The sequence below is a fragment of the Schistocerca americana genome, chromosome 1 (genome assembly GCF_021461395.2).
Source record: "Schistocerca americana isolate TAMUIC-IGC-003095 chromosome 1, iqSchAmer2.1, whole genome shotgun sequence".
Lineage (NCBI taxonomy): Eukaryota > Metazoa > Arthropoda > Insecta > Orthoptera > Acrididae > Schistocerca > Schistocerca americana.
This window is the reverse complement of record NC_060119.1, coordinates 527,023,254-527,043,795: the sequence shown is the minus strand read 5'-3', so window position 1 is coordinate 527,043,795 and position 20,542 is coordinate 527,023,254. Positions and strand designations below refer to the sequence as shown.

Below are 20,542 nucleotides of genomic sequence, written 5' to 3'. Positions count from 1 at the left end.
CTGGCTCTCTTTAGTTTCTGATTCGTACAAACATATGTAAATTTAGTCATTTGTTATGATGTTTTTATGATTTTGAATTTGCTCTGGAATTTCTTGAACATTTCCTTTTAGACATTAAAATGAGCCTCTTTTTTCAGATTTGGTTAAATAGTGAGCAATGTATTGGGAGCAGGTCGTTTTCTCAGCTGAAAGGGTACATGCAAAATCGAGTGTACTACGGTCTTCTTTATGTCCTGTGACCCATACTACCGAACACCGTATGTGTGCCAAATGGTCATGGGATAAGTTTTACGGAGAGCTACCACTAAAAGGTAAAACAGCAACGCTCCTTCGTAGTGGATGTTGTGCTTAAGACGCTACGTATTCCCGTGAGGTAATTTGAATTTGGTGGTCTTCTTTCCCCCTCCCCCCCCCCCCCCCCACACACACACACTCAGTAACTGCAGATGAAAGTAATTACACCACATAAAGCTACAATAAATCAGAAAAGAAACTGGACGCACTGTATGAGAAATCTTTAACAGAAGTAGGGCACAGATTACTCTTTTTTCGAAGACGGCGAATTTAGATTCCAATAACTTCGTTGAATGCAATATAGTTGTAGCAGCAGCAGTGGCACCTAATATTACGTTAGCTACGGAGTCCCGGGCACGAGAAAATGGAGCACAGGACCGACTAATGCTGAAGTAATGAGACGTTGTTACAGCTTTCTCGTACTGCCTGATTTCAGAGTCGACCTGTCCTCTGGGGCCCTGCGCAAAAGTCTCTTGAGAACACTGTGTTTCAGAGAAACTATTCATTAGTTATAAGGAGAGCGAACAGTCGAAGACGCAGAAGAATTCCCCTTTCTTTTTAAAAGAGAAATCGGCCGACCTATTTAAATTTTCCATCATGCAATTTTGCTAACGAGATATCCGTAAGTTGTCGCTGTAAGTTAGATTGTGTTTACTGATACTTCAGTTCTCAAATAGCATTACTGTATTTTGTGCGGTGCAATAACAAATTACTGTAGATTTCATGGCGGGTTTCACGAATGTAATCTTTATTTGAAAAATTACTTGTGGTGTAGACAGTAATATGTATTTAGGTTTTCCATGATTTCACGAAATATTTTAAGCTGAATACGGGAACAGTTCCTTGGAAAAGGACGCGATCACGATCTATTTTTTTCTCCATTCGGATTCTACGGAGTTTGACAGAACGCTTAAGAGCCTTGATGGTTCTTCACCTAGAACGAATTATCCATTTAGATCTGGAAAGAGCCTGTTTCACTATGATAAGAAGACTTCCTTTTCTGGAAATTTCAACATAGTACTACTGTCAAAATAGGAATTCTTGAAATACATGGTAGGGAATTTTGGACATTTTGTGTCTTTTTTTTTAGACAGCTGCGTCTGGATCGTACTTTTAACTTACATAAACCGTAAGTACGGAACGCGTATCGGCGGAGAGCATAGTTAATCTCGTGCAATTTAGTTACTGGTTACTAGCGAAGTAGCTTCTCACAACGTGCAGCTGTTCTAAGACTCTGCGGTTTGTATTAGATGGGGCTCAAGTGTTTTCACATTTACGTAACATATCCATCAGGTGCCTAAAGTCTCAAGTGAATGTCGAAAACCGTGATTATAAGGCTTTCGCTAGCAAATAAGTATCGGAAATAAATATCTAAAATTCGAAATCGACTGTTGATGGTCTTTAATTTATAAAACGTGAACTTTTTACTAATTTGAAGGTAGTAACAATTATAAGAGAAACTATGGAATGTTTGTAGTTCCTATATCGACAACAAAGGTCTTAATTAAGTAAATCAACTTACGTAGTGTACACCTCCAACTGTCTAATTGTAGATCAGCTACCTCGACTCAGAGCGCTTACCACGGTTTCACTGTGTGGCGGTCGGAGCTGGATCTTAACCCATCGGAGAAGATCGGAAGATTCTGTGAATCGTATGGATCTGGAGTGACAGGGGAGGCGCCGGATACTGATCACTTACTGTTGGCTGAGTAGGATTGCTCCCATACGTGACTCGAATATTTTGGCCTAGACTATTGAGTGTCGTAGCCGAAATTTCTGAATCGATTCCAGTCACTTTATTCACGGCGCTGGCGTTGGTTAAAATAACAAAACCACAATTGTCATGAAATCTCGTTCTCACGTGATTTGGCGATTTACAGACCCACGTGCATAATAATCCAAACATGTAATTAATATGCTTTTCAAACGCGTATGAACAGCAGATAAAGGTTTCGTAATACGTAATTTGAATATTTCGGCTGTTAAGGGGCGATCGATGAGAAACAGAGTTATTGTATGTAAAACGTGGAAAACTATGTGCTTTATTCATATTAGGTGATATTTTCACAATAAACCAAGACACGGCAGCTCTGTCTCAAATTTTAGATTCTTGCAACATTGTCAGGATGTGTGCGTGTAAACAGTCGTAGGTGTCAAAGAAATGGTTGCCAGTTGCGTTGTTCGTGCCATTTCTGGCACGATTTGTACGAATCTGAGGCTGATGTGGATAACTACGTTTCAGATAAAGATCCTTAATATATTCCTGAACGCAAATGCGTACAAAAAGTTGTTGCTAATTAGGTAAATATAAATATTTATTTCAGCAAGTAAATAATGTTTTGTCCCTTACCGAATTAACGTGACAGGGCGATGATAGGAATGTTAAGGGCCACCTCTAACATTGTTTACAGGCTTTAGTAAGGTGCTTATTAAGATTAATTTTATGTTGTGCTGAATTACAGGTTATACTTTAAAGTTATTATGCTCTCCTATTGAAAAAATTGTTAACACAGATCTTAGTATCAAATACTGAAACAATTCGGATCTTTGAAATCTTCTTTTTTTTTAGACATTTCGCAGTGAAGCTTGTTTAATTCGACCAGAAAGTATTCTGTGGTAAGATGAAGCTAACCTACATTAAGTGCACTCACTTTGCGAGTATACAAGTTGAAATTTTTAACGATAAAATTTTGGGTACAAAATCAAATGGCACTACGGGACTTAACATCTGAGGTCATCATTCTCCTTGACTTAGAACTACTTAAACCTAACTAACCTAAAGACATCACCCACACCCATGCCCGACGCAGGATTCGAACCTGCGACCACAGCAGCAGAGCAGTTCCGGACTGAAGCGCCTAGAACCACTCGGCGACAGCGGCCAGCCTTTTGGGTGCAATATACCGTTTTAAAAATGCAGTAAAGCAAACAAACAAACAAAAAAACTGAGAAAACGAAGCATCACGAAGGAATTATCCGAATGGGACAATTGTGAAAATGTATCACACACAAAATTGGCAATAGAACTGCTATATGTTGAAAAACAGTGTGACAAAAAGGAAAAGTGCAAACTTTCAAGCACCAGAGAGAAAGCTGTTTAGCTTAGAAATCACGAATCAGACGCTGATCTGACATCCATTGAAGTTGCTTTGTAATTAAGGCGAAACGCGTCTCGGTACACAAGGTAAATAAAAAAAAACTTAATGTGCAAAATGCCAAATGCGTTTTTCTTTTGAACTACTGTAATGTGTATACAGTTTTTGCGAAAATGGCCCGCACAAGAAAACTGTTAATGAAGCTATAGGGTTTGGCGGCGCATATGTACCGCTCCGGTATCCAGTCAGAAGGCAGGATCCCTCCGCCAGGGTCACATCAGCGAAACAAGAGAAGTCGCCGAACTATGGTTCCAAAGTGACATGTGTAGCATTCCTTGCTCACGTACACCAATAAATACTTTTTAATGACTCTCAGAAGAAACATACCAATAGCCATAATTCTTCCTAAATTTTTATTGTTGAAGCAGTTAGTTTCTACACCTCATTACCGCCAACTTCAGGCCCCTATGTGAAAAACGAATGTAGACGTCCAAACATTGACCCGCATAGAATGGTTACCATATGTATTAAACTGGATACAGTTGACTTGGATTTACTCAACGTGTAAACTCCAAACGCACGACAACAAGAAGATAATGCTAATGGAGCGTCGAAACTGGTTGCTTAAATTATTAACAAAATTTCAGGAAGAATTATGGCTGTTGGTATCGTATTTCTACGAGTTATAGATCAGCCGCAGTCCAACATCCATAGCTATATGACGGATGTACACTACTGGCCATTAAAGTTGCTACACCACGAAGATGACGTGCTACAGACGCGAAATTTAACCGACAGGAAGAAGATACGGTGATATGCAAATGATTAGCTTTTCAGAGCATTCAAACAAGGTTGGCGCCGGTGGTGACACCTACAACGTGCTGACATGAGGAAAGTTTCCATCCGATTTCTCATACACAAACAGCAGTTGACCGGCGTTGGCTGGTGAACCGTTGTTGTGATGCCCCGTGTAAGGAGGAAAAATGCGTACCATCGCGTTTCCGACTTTGATAAAGGTCGGATTGTAGCCTATCGCGATTGCGGTTTATCGTATCGCGACATTGCTGCTCGCGTTGGTCGAGATCCAATGACTTTTAACAGAATATGGAATCGGTGGGTTCAGGAGGGTAATACGGAAGGCCGTGCTGGATCCCAATGGCCTCGTATCACTAGCACTCGAGATGAAAGGCATCTTATCCGCATAGCTGTAGCGGATCGTGCAATTACGTCTCGATCCCTGAGTCAACAGATGGGGACGTTTTCAAGACAACAACCATCTGCACGAACAGTTCGACGACGTTTGCAGCAGCATGGACTATCAGCTCGGAGACCATGGCTGCGGTTACCCTTGACGCTGCATCACAGACAGGAGCGCCTGCGATGGTGTACTCAACGACCAACCTGGGTGCACGAATGGCAAAACGTGATTTTTTCGGATGAATCCAGGTTCTGTTTACAGCATCATGATGGTCGCATCCGTGTTTGGCGACATCGCGGTGATCGAACATTGGAAGCGTGTATTCGTCATCGCCATACTGGCGTATCACCCGGCGTGATGGTATGGAGTGCCATTGGTTACAAGTCTCGGGCACATCTTGTTCGCATTGACGGCACTTTGAACAGTGGACGTTACATTTCAGATTTGTTACGACCCGTGGCTCTACCCTTCATTTGATCCCTGCGAAATCCTACATTTCAGGAGGATAATGCACGACCGCATGTTGCAGGTCCTGTACGGGCCTTTCTGGATACAGAAAATGTTCGACTGCTGCCCTGGCGAGCACGTTCTGCAGATCTCTCACCAACTGAAAACGCCTGGTTAATGGTGGCCGAGCAACTGGCCCGTCACAATACGCCAGTCACTACTCTTGATGAACTGTGGTATCGTGTTGAAGGCGCATGGGCAGCTGTACCTGTACACGCCATCCTAGCTCTGTTTGACTCAATGCCCAGGGGTACCAAGGCCGTTATTACGGCCAGAGGTGGTTGTTCTGGGTACTGATTTCTCAGGATCTATCCACCTCAACTGCGTGAAAATGTAATGACGTGTCAGTTCTAGCATAATATATTTGCCCAATGAATACCCGTTTATCATATGCATTTATTCTTGGTGTAGCAATTTTAATGGCCAGTAGTGTGCAAAAACTGATGACGTCAGTTTCTGGCTGCAATACCTATTACGCTCTGATTGACAATAAAGTGCTCTTGGTTGCAAGAACCAGAAATGGTACAAGCAACGTTGACGCAGAGCGAGGTGGTGCCCACAGGGACGCGATCGTGGTGTCGGCGACGAACGCTCTGACGGGCGTGCTGGCGGGCTTCGTGGTGTTCAGCGTGCTGGGCTTCATGGCGCACGAGATGGGCGAGCCCGTGTCCGAGGTGGTCGCCTCCGGCCCGGGCCTCGCCTTCGTCGCCTACCCGGAGGCGGTGCTGCGCATGCCGCTGCCGCAGCTCTGGTCGGCGCTCTTCTTCTTCATGCTCTTCGTGCTCGGCATCGGCTGCCAGGTGGGTCAGCGCCGGCGGCGCACTGCCCGGGCGATATGCTGGCAAAAATGACCTCCAGTATAAGGCGTTCCAAAAAGATTTATCCGGTTTCACGGCACTCTGTCTCCTGCCTGATTATGATAGAAACTTTCACTTGATAATGTCTACAACTATGTAGATACTCCGCAATCCAGCGTACGGTTGATTGCGGAGGCTACACATTACTACTACCACCAGGCATTTCCTCTTCAGTTACACCCTCAAACAGAGCTTGATTTCTCCTCGCAATGTATTTCGAAGGCAGGAGAAACTCTCTACATTCAGATTCAAATGCCGCTTCTCTAAATTTTCTTGATTGTGTTCCCTTCCAGAGATTCCCATTTGAGTTTCTGAAGCATGTTCTTAACACTTGCGTGTTGTTCGATGCTACGAGAGTCACTCCAAAAGAAATGCATACTATTTTATTTTAAAATCCATCTTTTATTCTACATGTTTGAAAATTTACAGTGTGTATATACATCCTTTAGGAACAATATTTTCATTTCTCCACGTAATTTCCACCCACTCAACTGCCTTACGCCATCTTGGAACCAGCACCTGTATACCCGCACGGTAAAATTCTGGACCAACCTGTTGGAGCCACTGTTTGGCAGCGTGCACAAGGGAGTCATCATCTTGAAACCTTGTTCCACGAAGACAGACTTTCAGTTTCCCAAAGAGCTGATAAACACATGGAGCCACGTCAGGACTATAAGGCACGTGTTTCAGTGTTGTCCATCCGAGTATTGTGATCGCATCCATGGCTTTTTGACTGACGTGTGGCCGTGCATTGTCGTGCAATAGCAAAACATCCTGCTTTTGCCGATGTGGTCGAACACGACTCAGTCGAACTTGAAGTTTCTTCGGTGTCGTCACATATGCATCAGAATTTATGGTGGTTCCACTTGGCATGATGTCCACAAGTAAGAGTCCTTCGGAATGGAAAAACACCGTAGCCATAACTTTTCCAGCAGAAGGTGTGGTGTCGAATTTTTTTTTTCTCGGGTGAATTTGCATGATGCCACTCCATTGATTGCTTCTTCGTCTCTGGTGAAAAATGATGGAGCCATGTTTCATCATCTGTCACAATTCTTCCAAGAAATTCATCTCCACCATTCTCGTACTGTTCCAAAAGTTCGCTGCATACCATTTCTCTTATTTCTTTGTGAACCACTGTCAACATCCTCGGAACCCACCTGGCGCAAACCTTTTTTAACGCCAACACTTTCAGTATTTTGCAAACACTTCCTTCCCCTATTCCAACGCAGTGTGACAATTCGTTCACTGTGATACGTCTGTCAGCAGTCACCAATTCATTAACTCTCTGCATATTGTCTGGAGTGTGTGCAGTGCGAGGCCTGAGAGGACAATCCTCAGTATTGCCGTGCCCGCTTTCATCACGTAACCTGCTTGCCCACCGACTAACTGTACTGCGATCGACAGCGGCATCTGCATACACCTTTTTCAACATCTTGTGGATGTTTTCCACTGTCTCGCTTTCACAGCACAGGAATTCTATGACAGCACGTTGCTTCTGACGAACGTTAAGTGTGGCAGCCATCTTGAAGACGGCGCCACTCACGAGAACAGGTTGAAATAAGTTTGAAAACAAGCGGGAAGGATGTATCTACACACTGTAAAACTTTCACACATACATAATGAAAACTGTATTTTTACAAAAATAGTGTGCATTTCTTTTGGAGTAACCCTCGTACCAGTAATAAATCTAGCAGCTCACCTCTGAAATGCTTTGATGCCTTCCTTTAATCCGACATGGTACGGTGACGAAGCACTCTAACAGTACTCAAGAACAGGACGCACTGGCGTCCTAATGCGGTCTCCTTTACGGATAAACTACATTTTCGTAGAATTCTCCCAATATACCGAAGTCAACCATTCCCCTTCTCTACCACAAACCCTCACAGTCTCGTTCCACTTCATGTCACTTTTCAACGTTGCGCTTAGGTATTTCACCTACGTGGCTGTGTGTATCAGGACACAGCTGATGCTGTATCCGAACATTACGATTTTGTTTTTCTTACTCAGCCGCATTAACTTTGATGAACATTGGCCGTCGCGGATACCATATTGGGTTCTGTAACTTAACTTAAGACATCTTCTAGTCATGCAAGTATCTGTAAACTTACTCCGTATGCTCGTACCTTCTTTAACAGACTGCAATGAAGCATCGTGTCAAATACTCTCCGGAAATCTAGAAATACGGAATCTGCCTGCTGCCCTTCACCCATAGTTCACAGTATATCATGTGAGAAGAGCTATTATTTCTAAAATCGTGCTGATTCGTGCACATAAGATTCTCGATCTCAAGAGAGTTTATTGTTTTCGAATTGGAATGTGCAGCAGACTGAAGGATATTGGTCTGTAATTTAGCAGGTCCATTCCTTTTCCTTTCTTATATACAGCAGTCACATGCGCTTTTTTCCAGTCGCTTGAGACTCAGTGCTGGGCCAGAGATTCGCAATAAATGCAAGCTACTCGTAGGTAAGGGGCCACTGCCGCAGAATACTCTTTGTATAAACGAACTGGGATTCCATTCGGACCTGGTGACTCATTTCTTTTCAATTCGTTCAGTTGTTTCTCTACGCCAGGGATGCTTATTACTATGCCTTCCATACGAAAGTTTGTTCGACTATCAAACGACGATATGCTTGTACGATTCTCCTGCGTGAACGATTTCTCGAACGTGAAATTTAAAACTTGGCTTTCGTTTTACTGTCTAGAACCGTCACACCACACGGGTGAACAAGTGAGTGGATGGAAGCCTTAGACCCACTTAACGATATTACATACGGCCAGAGTTTTTTCGGATTCTCTGCCAGATCTTTTGCTACGGTACTACGGTGGTAGTTGTTGAATGCTTTGCGCATAGACATTTTCACTGACGCACGAATCTCTATTAACCTTTTCTTGCCGTCATTTGTGCGTTCTCTTTTGAACCGATAATGAAACAACCTCTGCGTTTTCAGCATTTTGCGAATCTCGTTATTAAACCGTGGTGGGGCTTTTCCGTCCTTAATTCACTTACTAGGCACATAATTCTCCTGACCACGCTTTACAGTCCGCTTAAGCTTTGTCCCTAATTCCTCTACGTCTGTCTTACTGGAACTAAGTGATGCCAGTTCACTGTATAAGTCAGATGCTAAAACTGTTTATCTGCTCTATCTAGCAGAAACACTCTCTTAGGCTTCTTGACTCATTTATTAACTTTCATAACAATAGTTGAAATGACATCTTGACCGCTAAACCCCTTTTCTATACTGACGTTGTCGATAAGGCCCGGCCTATTTGTAGCTACAAGGTCTAAGATATTTCCATTACGTCTGGGATGCCGAACTAGCTGCTCAAGACAGTTGTTAGAAAGCGTGTTCAAAAGTATTTCGCACGACTGTCTGTCTGTACGCCCTGAATGGGACTACAATGTTTTTATTTATTTTGAAAAGAACCGTCCAGCTTTCGTAAGGACTATTCTTTCACAGATATGCACATACAAGCTTAGGGTGTTGTTTAGGGAGTTAAATTGTTTAGAATTACGTTTACGATCAAAGTTTTTATTTGTTTTTGTGTTTTGCATTTTGAAGTCTCGTTTGATGCAGCTCCCCACGCTAGACTGTATTGCGCAAGGGTCTTCATCTCTACGTAACTACTGCAACCCACAGCCGTTTGAATCTGTTTAATATATTCTATCCTTGACGATTTTTTGATGCTTCAGGATGTCCTATCTACCGATCCTTTCTTTTAGTCAATTAGTGATACAAATTTCATTTTTCTCAATTAGATTCTGTACCTGCCCTTTGGTTACCCATCTAATTTTTGACATTCTTCCGTAGCACCACCTTTCAAATGCTTCTCTTATTGTCTCAGTTGCTCATCGTCCATGTGTCACTTATGCACAAGTGTACACTATACATAAATACTTTCATAAAAGAGTTCCAAATAGGTAAAAGTATGTTTGACGTTAGTTTATTCTTTGCAGAAACCCTTGTTTTACTATTGCCATTCTCAATTTTATATTCTCTCTACTTCAACCATCTTCAGTTATTTTGCTGCCGAAATAGCACTCTCTACGACTACGTTTGGTATGTCGTTTGCTAATCTAATTCTATCGGCAAGCTGCACCATCTGATTTAATTCGAAATTTAACGTATGGTTAATGTATCCTCAGCTGAACTCACAAAAATCATCGAGACGGCAGACAATCTCTTCCCAATCACTGTCGTAACTATGCGACGCCACAATTCACAGAAAGTCGTTGGGAAGTGAGGCACATGGACAATGATGCACAAGAAGATATATCTGAAATTCTCGCAGTATTTGAACTCCTTCATACTAAAGTCAGGCCATGTGCAGGTAGAGAGACAGTGTCTTTCTGAGGACATATTGCCAGTTACATTAATGAGACCTCCGTTTTATGTTCGACGTCAAAGAGCAATAACCACTCTCAAACGGCAGGTGTCAACACTCGCAGCGAAAATATATTAAGCGTGTCGGGGGCACGCAGAAAACAGAGCTGTCATTTTCGTATGCCGATTCGAAGAAATTAATCTAAGATGCAAAAGGGCATGTCCGCAGCTCGTGGTCGTGCGGTAGCATTCTCGCTTCCCGCGCCCGGGTTCCAGGGTTCGATTCCCGGCGGGGTGAGGGATTTTCTCTGCCTCGTGATGACTGGGCGTTGTGTGATGTCCTTAGGTTAGTTAGGTTTAAGTAGTTCTAAGTTCTAGGGGACTGATGACCATAGATGTTGAGTCCCATAGTGCTCAGAGCCATTTGAACCAAAAGGGCATGATCATTTGCTTTCGGGTCAAGGGAGGAAGCATTTCCGAAAAGGATAAGTTAGTAAACTGTCCGCGTGCCGTCACGGTTAAAAATTACCACGCATACCGAAATGGCGCTGTCCAAAACCGAGGCAACTGTGCCGCAGAGCGAGTCATAGATGACAGGAGTTATCAACAGCGTCTCCTCAACGATCGATCAGCAAACATTGCTGCGTATGGGTCTCCGCAGTAGGCGTCTGGTTCATGCACCCATGCTGGCTGCTGTTTATCGGCGACGAAGCCTGGAATTTGCTCGCCAGTATCGCAAATGGAATGGACTATCCTGAGTGATGACGGGAGCTCTTCAGATATATCACGTTTTATGTGCCGTCGTACAGATGGGTGTGAAATGTCCGAAAAACACCCTGCAACAGTCGGAGGAAGAGCCCAGGCCGGGGGAGAGAGCGTTATGATCTTGAGAATGTCTTCGTGGCATTCCATGGGTGATCTCGTTATTCTTGAAGTGAAAATGGGTCAACACAAATATCCTTGGGGACCATGTCCATCCCTACATGCAGTCTGTTTTCCTTCTACACGATGCAGAACAACGCAACGCAACGCGTCACACGCCTCAAAGTGTACGTGCGTGGTTCAAGGAGTACCTGGATGAGTTTACTGTACACCCCTGGCCACCAAACTCCCAGGATTAAAACCCAATCGAGAACCTGTGGGATCACCTCGACCAGGTTGTTCGTGCCACCGATCTTAAACCGAGAAACCTAGCGCAGTTGGCCATGGTTCTGGAGTCGATAGCTTCCGGAACCTCACTGACTCTTCTTCTGCTCGTGTAGGTCAGTCCGCGCTGCAAAAGGTGGTTATTCAGGCTTTTCAGAGGTGGTCGCATTAATGTGACTGGACAGTATAGAAACCCGTAACACTTAGTAGAACACTAAATATTCTTCGTAGTTCCAGATGAAATTAATCATGAACCAATTTTTAATTCGCCGAGGAAATTATAATTACTTTTAGATTGAACTCAGGTACGGAAACTGACTGTCTGGGGGCTAAAATATGTATATATACATTTATATTTTATAGATAATTTTAGTTTGATAGAAATATTTAATATTGAAATATTGATAACAGACCAGAAATAAGTGATACTGACTCAAGTAACGAATAAACAGACAACGAAAACAAAGTTATACGGATGTAACACAGTAGCCATAGAACCAACAACTGATCTTTCTATCCAAGATTGTTTAAGAAGACGACTAGAAACAAAAGTAAAGAAATAAAAGGAGAGTAATGATCGACCGCAGTGGTCTTGGTAAATGTCTCAAAACTGAGATTCCAATGTGTAAGACAGTTTATAACTGCAGTGTACTAACAGTTTCGGCATATGGCAGTGCGTCATGAACTTTTAATGCAAAAATCAATCAAAAACTTTAGGGCTACGACAGAGAGGAAAACGTTTAAAAGGATCAAGGAATGAAGTACCTCCTTACGACATTAACAGATTTGAAATGAATACGGGGGAATATATACCGATGGAATGGTGGATGATGGATAAAAGGACCTACTTTGCTGAGTGCAAAAGGATAAGTCAGAGAGGACGGTCAAGTGAACTGTGAATAAATACCATTTTGAAACATACGGAAGGATGTGTATAGCTGATAGTTATTATCCAGACAATGCTTAATAATGTTTTTGTCCAGGGCTGGAGCGCAATGTAGCAGCGATTCTGTGTGCCGTTCATTCAAAAAGTTCTTCGTCGGCTTCCGCAGGTTGCGGGATCAGATGTTTACTCATAGATTAATTCCCACAAGAATGAAGGCTTTCGCGACCGGATGACACTACTGTTGGTAAACCTTTCGGGGTAAAATGTCGTGATCCACGAAACTCTTCTGTTCCAAATGTTTCGTGTAGAGCTCGCTGGACACCTTCAAAGGCGTTGCTCCTATGTTGACTATTGCCGACTCAAGATTCGGGGGAGGAGCAACGCCTTTGAAGATGTCCAGCGAGTTCTGCACGAAACGTTGGGAACAGAAGAGTTTCATGGATCACGACATTATACCCCGAAAGGTTTACCAGCAGCAATTCCCGTAAGTTATGGACAGTGCGCTGAGGTGGCGCCCGATACCATTCCAGATGTGTTCTATCCGGTTCCTATCAGGTGAATTTTGTGTTCAAGACATCCTGTCATCTTCCCCTTCGATTACTGCCATAGGGCCCAAATGAAAATCCCCCAAAGAAAAATACTACCCTCACCGGCCTGCCTCCGTGGCCGCGCTGCGTGTTTCGAGCAGTCGTACATCTGGAGGACGAAGCAGCCGATTTATTTTGTTTTATTTATTTCTCGTATGGCGACAACATCAAATATTGAAAACTACATGCGATTTACAATTATACGTTTAAGGGTCTAGGCAAAGAGTTAATATGTTCAAATTCTTGAGTTAATAATTCAATAATACTGAAAGGAGGACATTTAAACTATAAAATTACAACTGTTAATTAAAAAAGGTACATTGAATTACAGTTCAACATCTGTCGAATGAAACAAATTGATAGCGGAGGGAGCAGCATTAATGAAGTCAATGAATTATCCTGGATGCTTTATCAGAGGACAGTCTCTGACAATATGCTTGAACGGTTTGTTCTTTGCCCATCCAGTCACAGGCTGGAGAGGCTGGTCTCCACTTGCGCATCAGAGCATTGCACCCGGCATGACCGTTATTATTCAGTTCAATCGTGTCCATTCACTTCTCTTCAGATCAGATTCTGGTAGACTAGCAGATGGATCTTGAAAACCTTGATTTTTTTATTGTTGCAGCCTTCCATTTCCTGTACCATTCTTTAAGGCCAAGCTTCTTGTTGTTTCTTCCATTATGCCACAGTGGATGCACGATATCAAGCAGTCTGGGGGAGGGTCATTTAAGAATGTATGGATTGCAAGGTCATGGGGGTGATCGGCGTGATGCAGCTTCCTCCATTCTTGATCGTTTGCTTCTTGACGTCTCAATTCAGGTGGTAGAATGTTACTGACGGTATGCAGCCAAGGGGTCGGTGTGGATTTTAATGTACCCACAGTAATTCTCCTTGATTCTTTTAGCCACATGTCCAGTGTCCTTGTATGAGCATTGTGTTGCCACAGTATTCAGCTACTGGGTATAATAGTGTCGGTGCTGCAGTACGTAGACTGGAAGCTCCAGCACCCCAGCTTATGCCAACCATTTATTTTATGATGTTATTTCGAGTTTTTCGCTCTTGGCTAGCGTTTTGCAGGTATTTGTTGTACGTTAAAGACCAGTCGAGTGTGACACCAAGGTATTTGGGCTGGAAATTGCGTCTAATGCTCTGTTGACTGAAGTTCACTTTGAGCTGTTGGTTTGCGATTCTGCTGCTCAAAAAATGGTCCAAATGGCTCTGAGCACTATGGGACTTAACATCTGAGGTCATCAGTCCCCTGGAACTTAGAACTAATTAAACCTAACTAACCTAAAGACATCACACACATCCATGCCCGAGGCAGGATTCGAACCTGCGACCGTAGCGGTCGCGCGGTTCCAGACTGAAGCGCCTAGAGCCGCTCGGCCACATCGGCCGGCGATTCTGTTGTTGAAGTGAAATGTGCAGACTACTGTCTTGGCTGCATTTGGTTGGAGTCTCTATGCTGAACAATATGTGCTGGGATTTTCCAGGTCTGTAGACAATAAATTTTCGCCTTCCTCAAGCGTGCTGCTTTCTATGGCTACGGTAAGCTCATCGACGTAGCAAAACTTTTTGCTAGTAATGTTCGGCATGTCACTGGTATACAGGTTGAAGATAAAGGGTGCTAGGACGGATCCTTCTGGAAGCGCATTTTTTATGGTAAATGACATACTCTGTTTTTGTCCAACATTAACTTTGAAGTAACGGTTGATTAACATATTTTCCCCAAGTGTCGTCAGTTTCTTACTTGGGACATGCGGTTTTATCTTCAGCAGCAGTCTATCTAACCACTTAGTACCATATACTGCTGACACAAAGGCCACCGATGTCTTTAGTTTCTTCTGGAATCCACTTCAGTGTAGGATGTCAAGGCTAGACCCTGTTCACAGCAGCTGCGCTGGCTTCTGAAAGCAGCCTGATATGTTGGAGTTATATTATTTATTATTTCTTGAATTCTGTCAAGCATAAGTCGTTCCAGTAGTTTGAAGCGCACGCTGAGCTGCGCAGTTGGGTGGTAACTCGAGGGGTCATCAACAAGCTTTCCGGACTTGAGGATTGCTAGTGTGTGCAATCTTGACTTGTTGAGGTATTTCTCCAGTCTCGAGTACATCGTTGTAGAACCTCTTCAGCTAAGTTATTCCATGTTCCCCAATATGTTTTATAAATTCAGGGAACATGCCATCCAGTCCTGCTGTTTTTATCGTTTTAAATGTTTTGATAGCCTCATTTATATCTCTTTCATCAAAGGTGTCTGATAAGGCGGTGTTATCATACAGGTAGCTATTGAGTTCATTCAGTTCATCTTCTATCTTTTCTTCAGTGGCTGAGTCTACAGGAACCTCCTCAGCTCTTGATTTGATGTGTAATGCTGGTTCTGACGGCGTAATCTTCGGCTGCTGATTGCAGACAATGGTGGCAGTGCCAAGTTTCCTTAATAATGTCCACGCCTTTCTGCTTGAATTAGTGCAGTTTAAACTGGAAGTCAAATCCATCCATTTCCGCTTTCTCGCTTTTACTGTTTTAGTATTCTTTTCGCAGTATGAATCTTTTCAGTCTGTTAGTATTCTGCATATACGTTTTCCGTTGCGTCATCTCAACAAGGGATAAAATGTTTCCTGACCTCTCGTGGTATATTGCGTTTGGCTGCACCAATGATGACTCCCACCAGTCTCTTGTAGAACTGATGTAACAAGATATGGGATTCATCCGACCAGGTGACGCTTTTCCATTGATCCACGTTTCAGATGCGATACTCCTGTGCCCAATGCAATCGTAATTGACGATGTCATTGAGATGGTGACGTCTGCTACAGAGCTCCATACTAAATAAACTGCGCTGAACGATGTGCTCAGAATCACTCACGCCGGCATCAGCATTATGCTTTGCCGTCAGATCTGTCACCGATCGCCGCCTATCATACTTGACAAAGCCGGTAAGCAAGTGATCAGGCGTGGGCTCCCAACGTCTTGTTTCCTGTTCGTTGTTTCACCTTCCTTAAACAACCTTCCATGGATGCTCACGGAGGTAGCATGCCAAGAGCCGGCCAGTTTCACCGCTTCTCAAATGTTCTTTCTCAGAACTGCGCCGTAAGAACCTCCCTTTTCAAAGTTGATTATTTAAGTGGTTCTCCCAATTTCCGGCTCTTATCATTGCTAAAATTATTCCCCTTTCATCCCTCCTTCTGTTATGTATGTTCTTCTGGCGTCAGACAGTTGCTGTCAAATTACTGATGTTCTGGCCCTTTAGTAACAAAGATAACTTGTTCACTACTTTTTTCCAATACCTTTTCACTGTCTCTCTCCTCCTGGTTCTCTCAGCTTCCATGCTCTTAACTCAGTTTTTACTGTGTCAGCCTGTGACCTTCCATTGTATTCCTATCCTGCATTATTGGTTTAGGATTTTTTCCCTTATTTCAATCGTTTTCCAATCCCCTCTTACTTCATTTGAAAGTGTTGTTAATAAAAATTCTCTATTTAAACTAGACTGAACTGCATGTGACTGCTTTAGTCTTTAGTAAAACTTGCATCTGACTGCGTATTTAACTGAACTGAACTTTATCTGACTGGATGAAAATATTGTTGGAAAATTAATACTCAAAATACACATCTGACTGCATGAAAGTTTAGTGGTAAAATAAATGAAAGTCACCAACCTGCATCTGACTGCGTCTGTGGACTTAGCTCGTGCACTCCTTCCCGTTTAGCCGATAATAAAACATATATTCAACTCAGCCGTAGTGCAATGGTATAAAATTTTCATTCTAGATAACTTTACTCATTTTGGCCCTGTTTGTTACTTAATAAAAATTCTGTCCTGATGTGAATAATTTGCCAACTGTGCAATGGCATATAGATTATTTTACTCTGATAAATGAAATTATTAGCTTTGCTCATGGGAACTTTACTTTAATGTACCTTTTGGTTCAATGCAAGCACAGGATGCGGAGAACGACATAAGGTGTGAGATGAAACTCTAATTTTATCCAAAAAATATTTATTGTTCAAACATTTAAGGCACATGTGAAAAACTAAAAAAAACTTGTATAGCATGGATTTACGAGAAAGTTTCACAAAACGCTTATTGCATCAACAATGGGATTTCTATCTAGCTTTTAGACATTATTTAACCAAAGAAAACCTATTTTATTAATTATTCTTTCTAGTTTCCCCAGGTATGTGCCGAGTTTCGCTCAATATACAGCTTATTATATGCGTAGCGCCAATTCTTACTTTGATGCTGTCACGACCCGGCTGCCTCCTACAGGCATCTAGCTCCGACTCGAAACACGTCTGCTGTCTCTGCGCATCTCTTCACCACTACTCAAACTTTTACCGCGTGCACCTAGCTCTGTTAGCTGTCAAAGATCTTACTACTCGAAGATGTACTACTCGTCGAATCTTGCGGTTGGGAACTATCGACATTTTTCATTGGCTCTATCCTGATCGAATCTCAGCACATACCTTTCACATTCATCCCATTGTTCTCTGTTAAGGACTTCGCCTTCACTACTTTTTGGTCAACATGTTGTCATTTAACCTGATGATGCGCCCGGCAAATCAGACATTTCTTCGTATCGTGTCAAACTGGTTCAACTCTCTCATACAATTCCTGCCATGATCATCTCTTACGTATCCAGACTTCTTATTTTTTCATCCCCCAGATGTTTCTCAAGATCTTTCGTTCTTCTTTCTCCAGCCAGATACAGGCTACCTTGCTCAAAATAGTTGTCTCTGTTGCGTGCAATGTGGTATTTCTGATCACTGATATATAGTGTCTCGATCTGGCGTTTCTGGACATCTCTTTCTTTGAAAACGCTGTTTTTGCAACATATCGTAGTTCCTGCAGCGTATGGGACCTGTCTATTATGTCCTTGTTGGTTTGTATCTTACCTGTTACGTTTTCTCCCAGGTAACGGAAGCTGTTCACATTCTGAATATTCCAACTGATCTCTGCATTCAATGCCTTGGTGTTATTATACGCTACCAAGAAAGCCGGATTTTGCTGCTACTGAAGAAATATATACGGTTGAATTTTTGCACCTTCTTCGTTGTCATGTTGCAACGCCAGAGAATCGAAAAAGACTAGACAGTCTCCTGTCGTGTTATGTTTTATTTTGCACTCAACTTGTATATTTTCAATGGCCAGGATTTTGTTCACTTGTCTTCTCTGTTGGACCACTTCATTCACCAACAAATTGAAAAGAATCGGTGACAACCCATCTCCTTGATGAACACCTGTCATTATTTCAAAGCTTTCCGACATGGAAAAACTGACCCTACCAGTTGTGTCTTTTTAATGTGTCCTTCACTAATTCGTGTGCTACTGTGTACAGCCCTCTGGCTCCAAGAACACTTGACAGCATATTTCTGTCTTAGTAGTGTTGATGGAGGTCGATACAGTGTTTTTATTGCGAGTCATAATTATCCTTTTCGAGAAGCTAACGAAAATGCAATCCGTTTATATTAATACACAACTGAAATGTGCGTGTTAATGTCTAACACGTATAAAACGAGCAGGTATTTCCCGAATAATGGCTGCACCTTCATCCAAATGATGAACCAGCTCTTCTGGAGTGTCTGCCATTCTCATACACCAAATGCCAGTTGTGCATTAATGTAAGTGGGCATATTTAGCAACATCTCTAAATAACTTCGTTCATCACCAGTAAAGCTGCGCCTGCGCGTGCGCTTTTGTGTGTGTGTGTGTTTTATTCATCAATAAACAGGAAACCACATGTAGTAAAGGAACAAAAATTGAACTACAGCAAAACAAGACACGTAACCACATAACACTGAGTTACACAGACTACATCCCTTCACGTACTAATCACCGGTTTGATCCAGAAATTGCTTTGAAGATTGTAACTCTGGTCCTGAAGCCTGTCTGAAAGTAATGTCACAAAGCAGCTGGCAAAAAGTAATAACAAATGGTTACTTTTGTACTAAGTTTTTTTTTAGATGTAAAGCAAATCGTGGTTTTCCTGGGTGTTAGGCAACCGACAATACTGCTGTGCGTGCCGTGTGAGCAGCACTGGCAGTGAGCCACTCATTGCATTGGGAACGTTACCATCGGATAAGCTGGCTCGAGTTTCGACTCAAATACAGTTAAGTGTAATTAAATTAATAGTAAATGCTGGGTTACAATATTTGTCTCTTATTTATCTTTCCTTTAGTACATGAAGTTTACACAGTTATATGTGATTTATGTGTGAGCCTTCCATCACGAATGTATGGCTGATTCATTGCACATAACTTCATTATATGTGAGGTACACTGCCTGAGAAGAAAGGGAAGCATGCAGAAAATATGGACCGATCTCATATAATTTCGTACACTTAAATAGCATCGGCGGGGGTGTAAATGATAAGAGCTGACATTCATTGTGACAGGTAGAACGGCCACCAGAGTGCATTTGTATTGTTTGTGTTTAGTGTTGTTACTAGGCCTCGTGTGGTGTGTAAAGGGCGTAAGCAGCGTCACATGTTGAGTGATCGCTGTGAAGGACACGGGAGTGCTGCGTACTCCCGTGAGACAGCATTAGTAGTAGTAGTAGTAGTAGCAGCTTTATTCATCCGTAGATGAAGGATATAGGATGGAGGACATGTCAAAGTATTTGCAAGTTTAGACCAATTTAAAGAGATCTAATTCGTATACACGCGTATTTACAGACTCATAGTTAGAGACAATCATTAGATTTACTCCTGGTGTACAATACTTTTTCTACAAATAACTTATTAAATAATGTAATGCCACACTGTCCACTCACTCATACCTCACTATCAGTCGCCGCACACACTATACGCACATTGTTTCATAAAACTTCACTCATTACACACACACACACACACACACACACACACACACACACACACATATACACACACACTGGTGATTATCATCATGAAATAGAATTTGGATATATCCTCATTGTGCATCTCCTGCCTGGTCGTGTAGTGCAATATCCGGATTTGAAGAGCATTCGGATGCGACAGTGGCCCAATGTTGTACTACATGAGAACGTGAGGGAAGGCATACTTTGTCGTCAAGGTTCAGGTGAAGCACGTCTGACCACCGAAAGGGAGGATCTAAGTACTGTGCACCAGGTACATCGTAACCCTTCTACATCACCGTCTGCCATCCCTTTAAGGGAGAACAACACGGTGACGGTCGAAAAACCTCGAATTTTTTAATACGAAATTCCTATTTATATACCTTGATGAATTTTTTTCCCAAAATATTATGCGTGAACTCCAAAAAGTATCGATACTGTCAACGTTTGAAGCCGAGCGTGCACGGCACGCCTCGGCGGTAGAGAACTGGTTCCACTCTAAAGCTCTCTATTTATACCGATCTGAGTAAACCTGATTTGCTAGAGCGTTGTTTGGGTGGTTTTACTCAAAAAGTGAACGAAAGTTTCAATAGTCTCATTTGGAGATATGCTCCAAAAATAACATCCAGCCGAAGTGAATTTGTCAACATTGCTTCAAATTTGGCCGTATGTCTATTCAATGTAGGCCATACTACATTACTGCGTGTGAAAAATGCACTTCAAATCAAAATCGACGATGAGATGTGGCGGTTCTGTGAAGATAGAGAGGCCCGCGGCGATGCGCTCAGCGACGAAAAGGTCTTTGAGGACGAAAATGTG

General features: G+C 42.5%; 1 protein-coding gene across 1 annotated transcript in view; it reads left to right on the top strand.

The window, feature by feature from the left end:
• LOC124571027 (sodium- and chloride-dependent glycine transporter 1-like) overlaps positions 1 to 20,542 on the top strand; it is a 282,388-nt gene that overhangs the window by 219,162 nt on the left and 42,684 nt on the right. Inside the window, exon 8 of the mRNA XM_047131108.1 lies at positions 5,657 to 5,894. Within this exon, the coding sequence (XP_046987064.1) occupies positions 5,657 to 5,894 (238 nt within the window). The remainder of the gene's footprint in view (positions 1 to 5,656; positions 5,895 to 20,542) is intronic.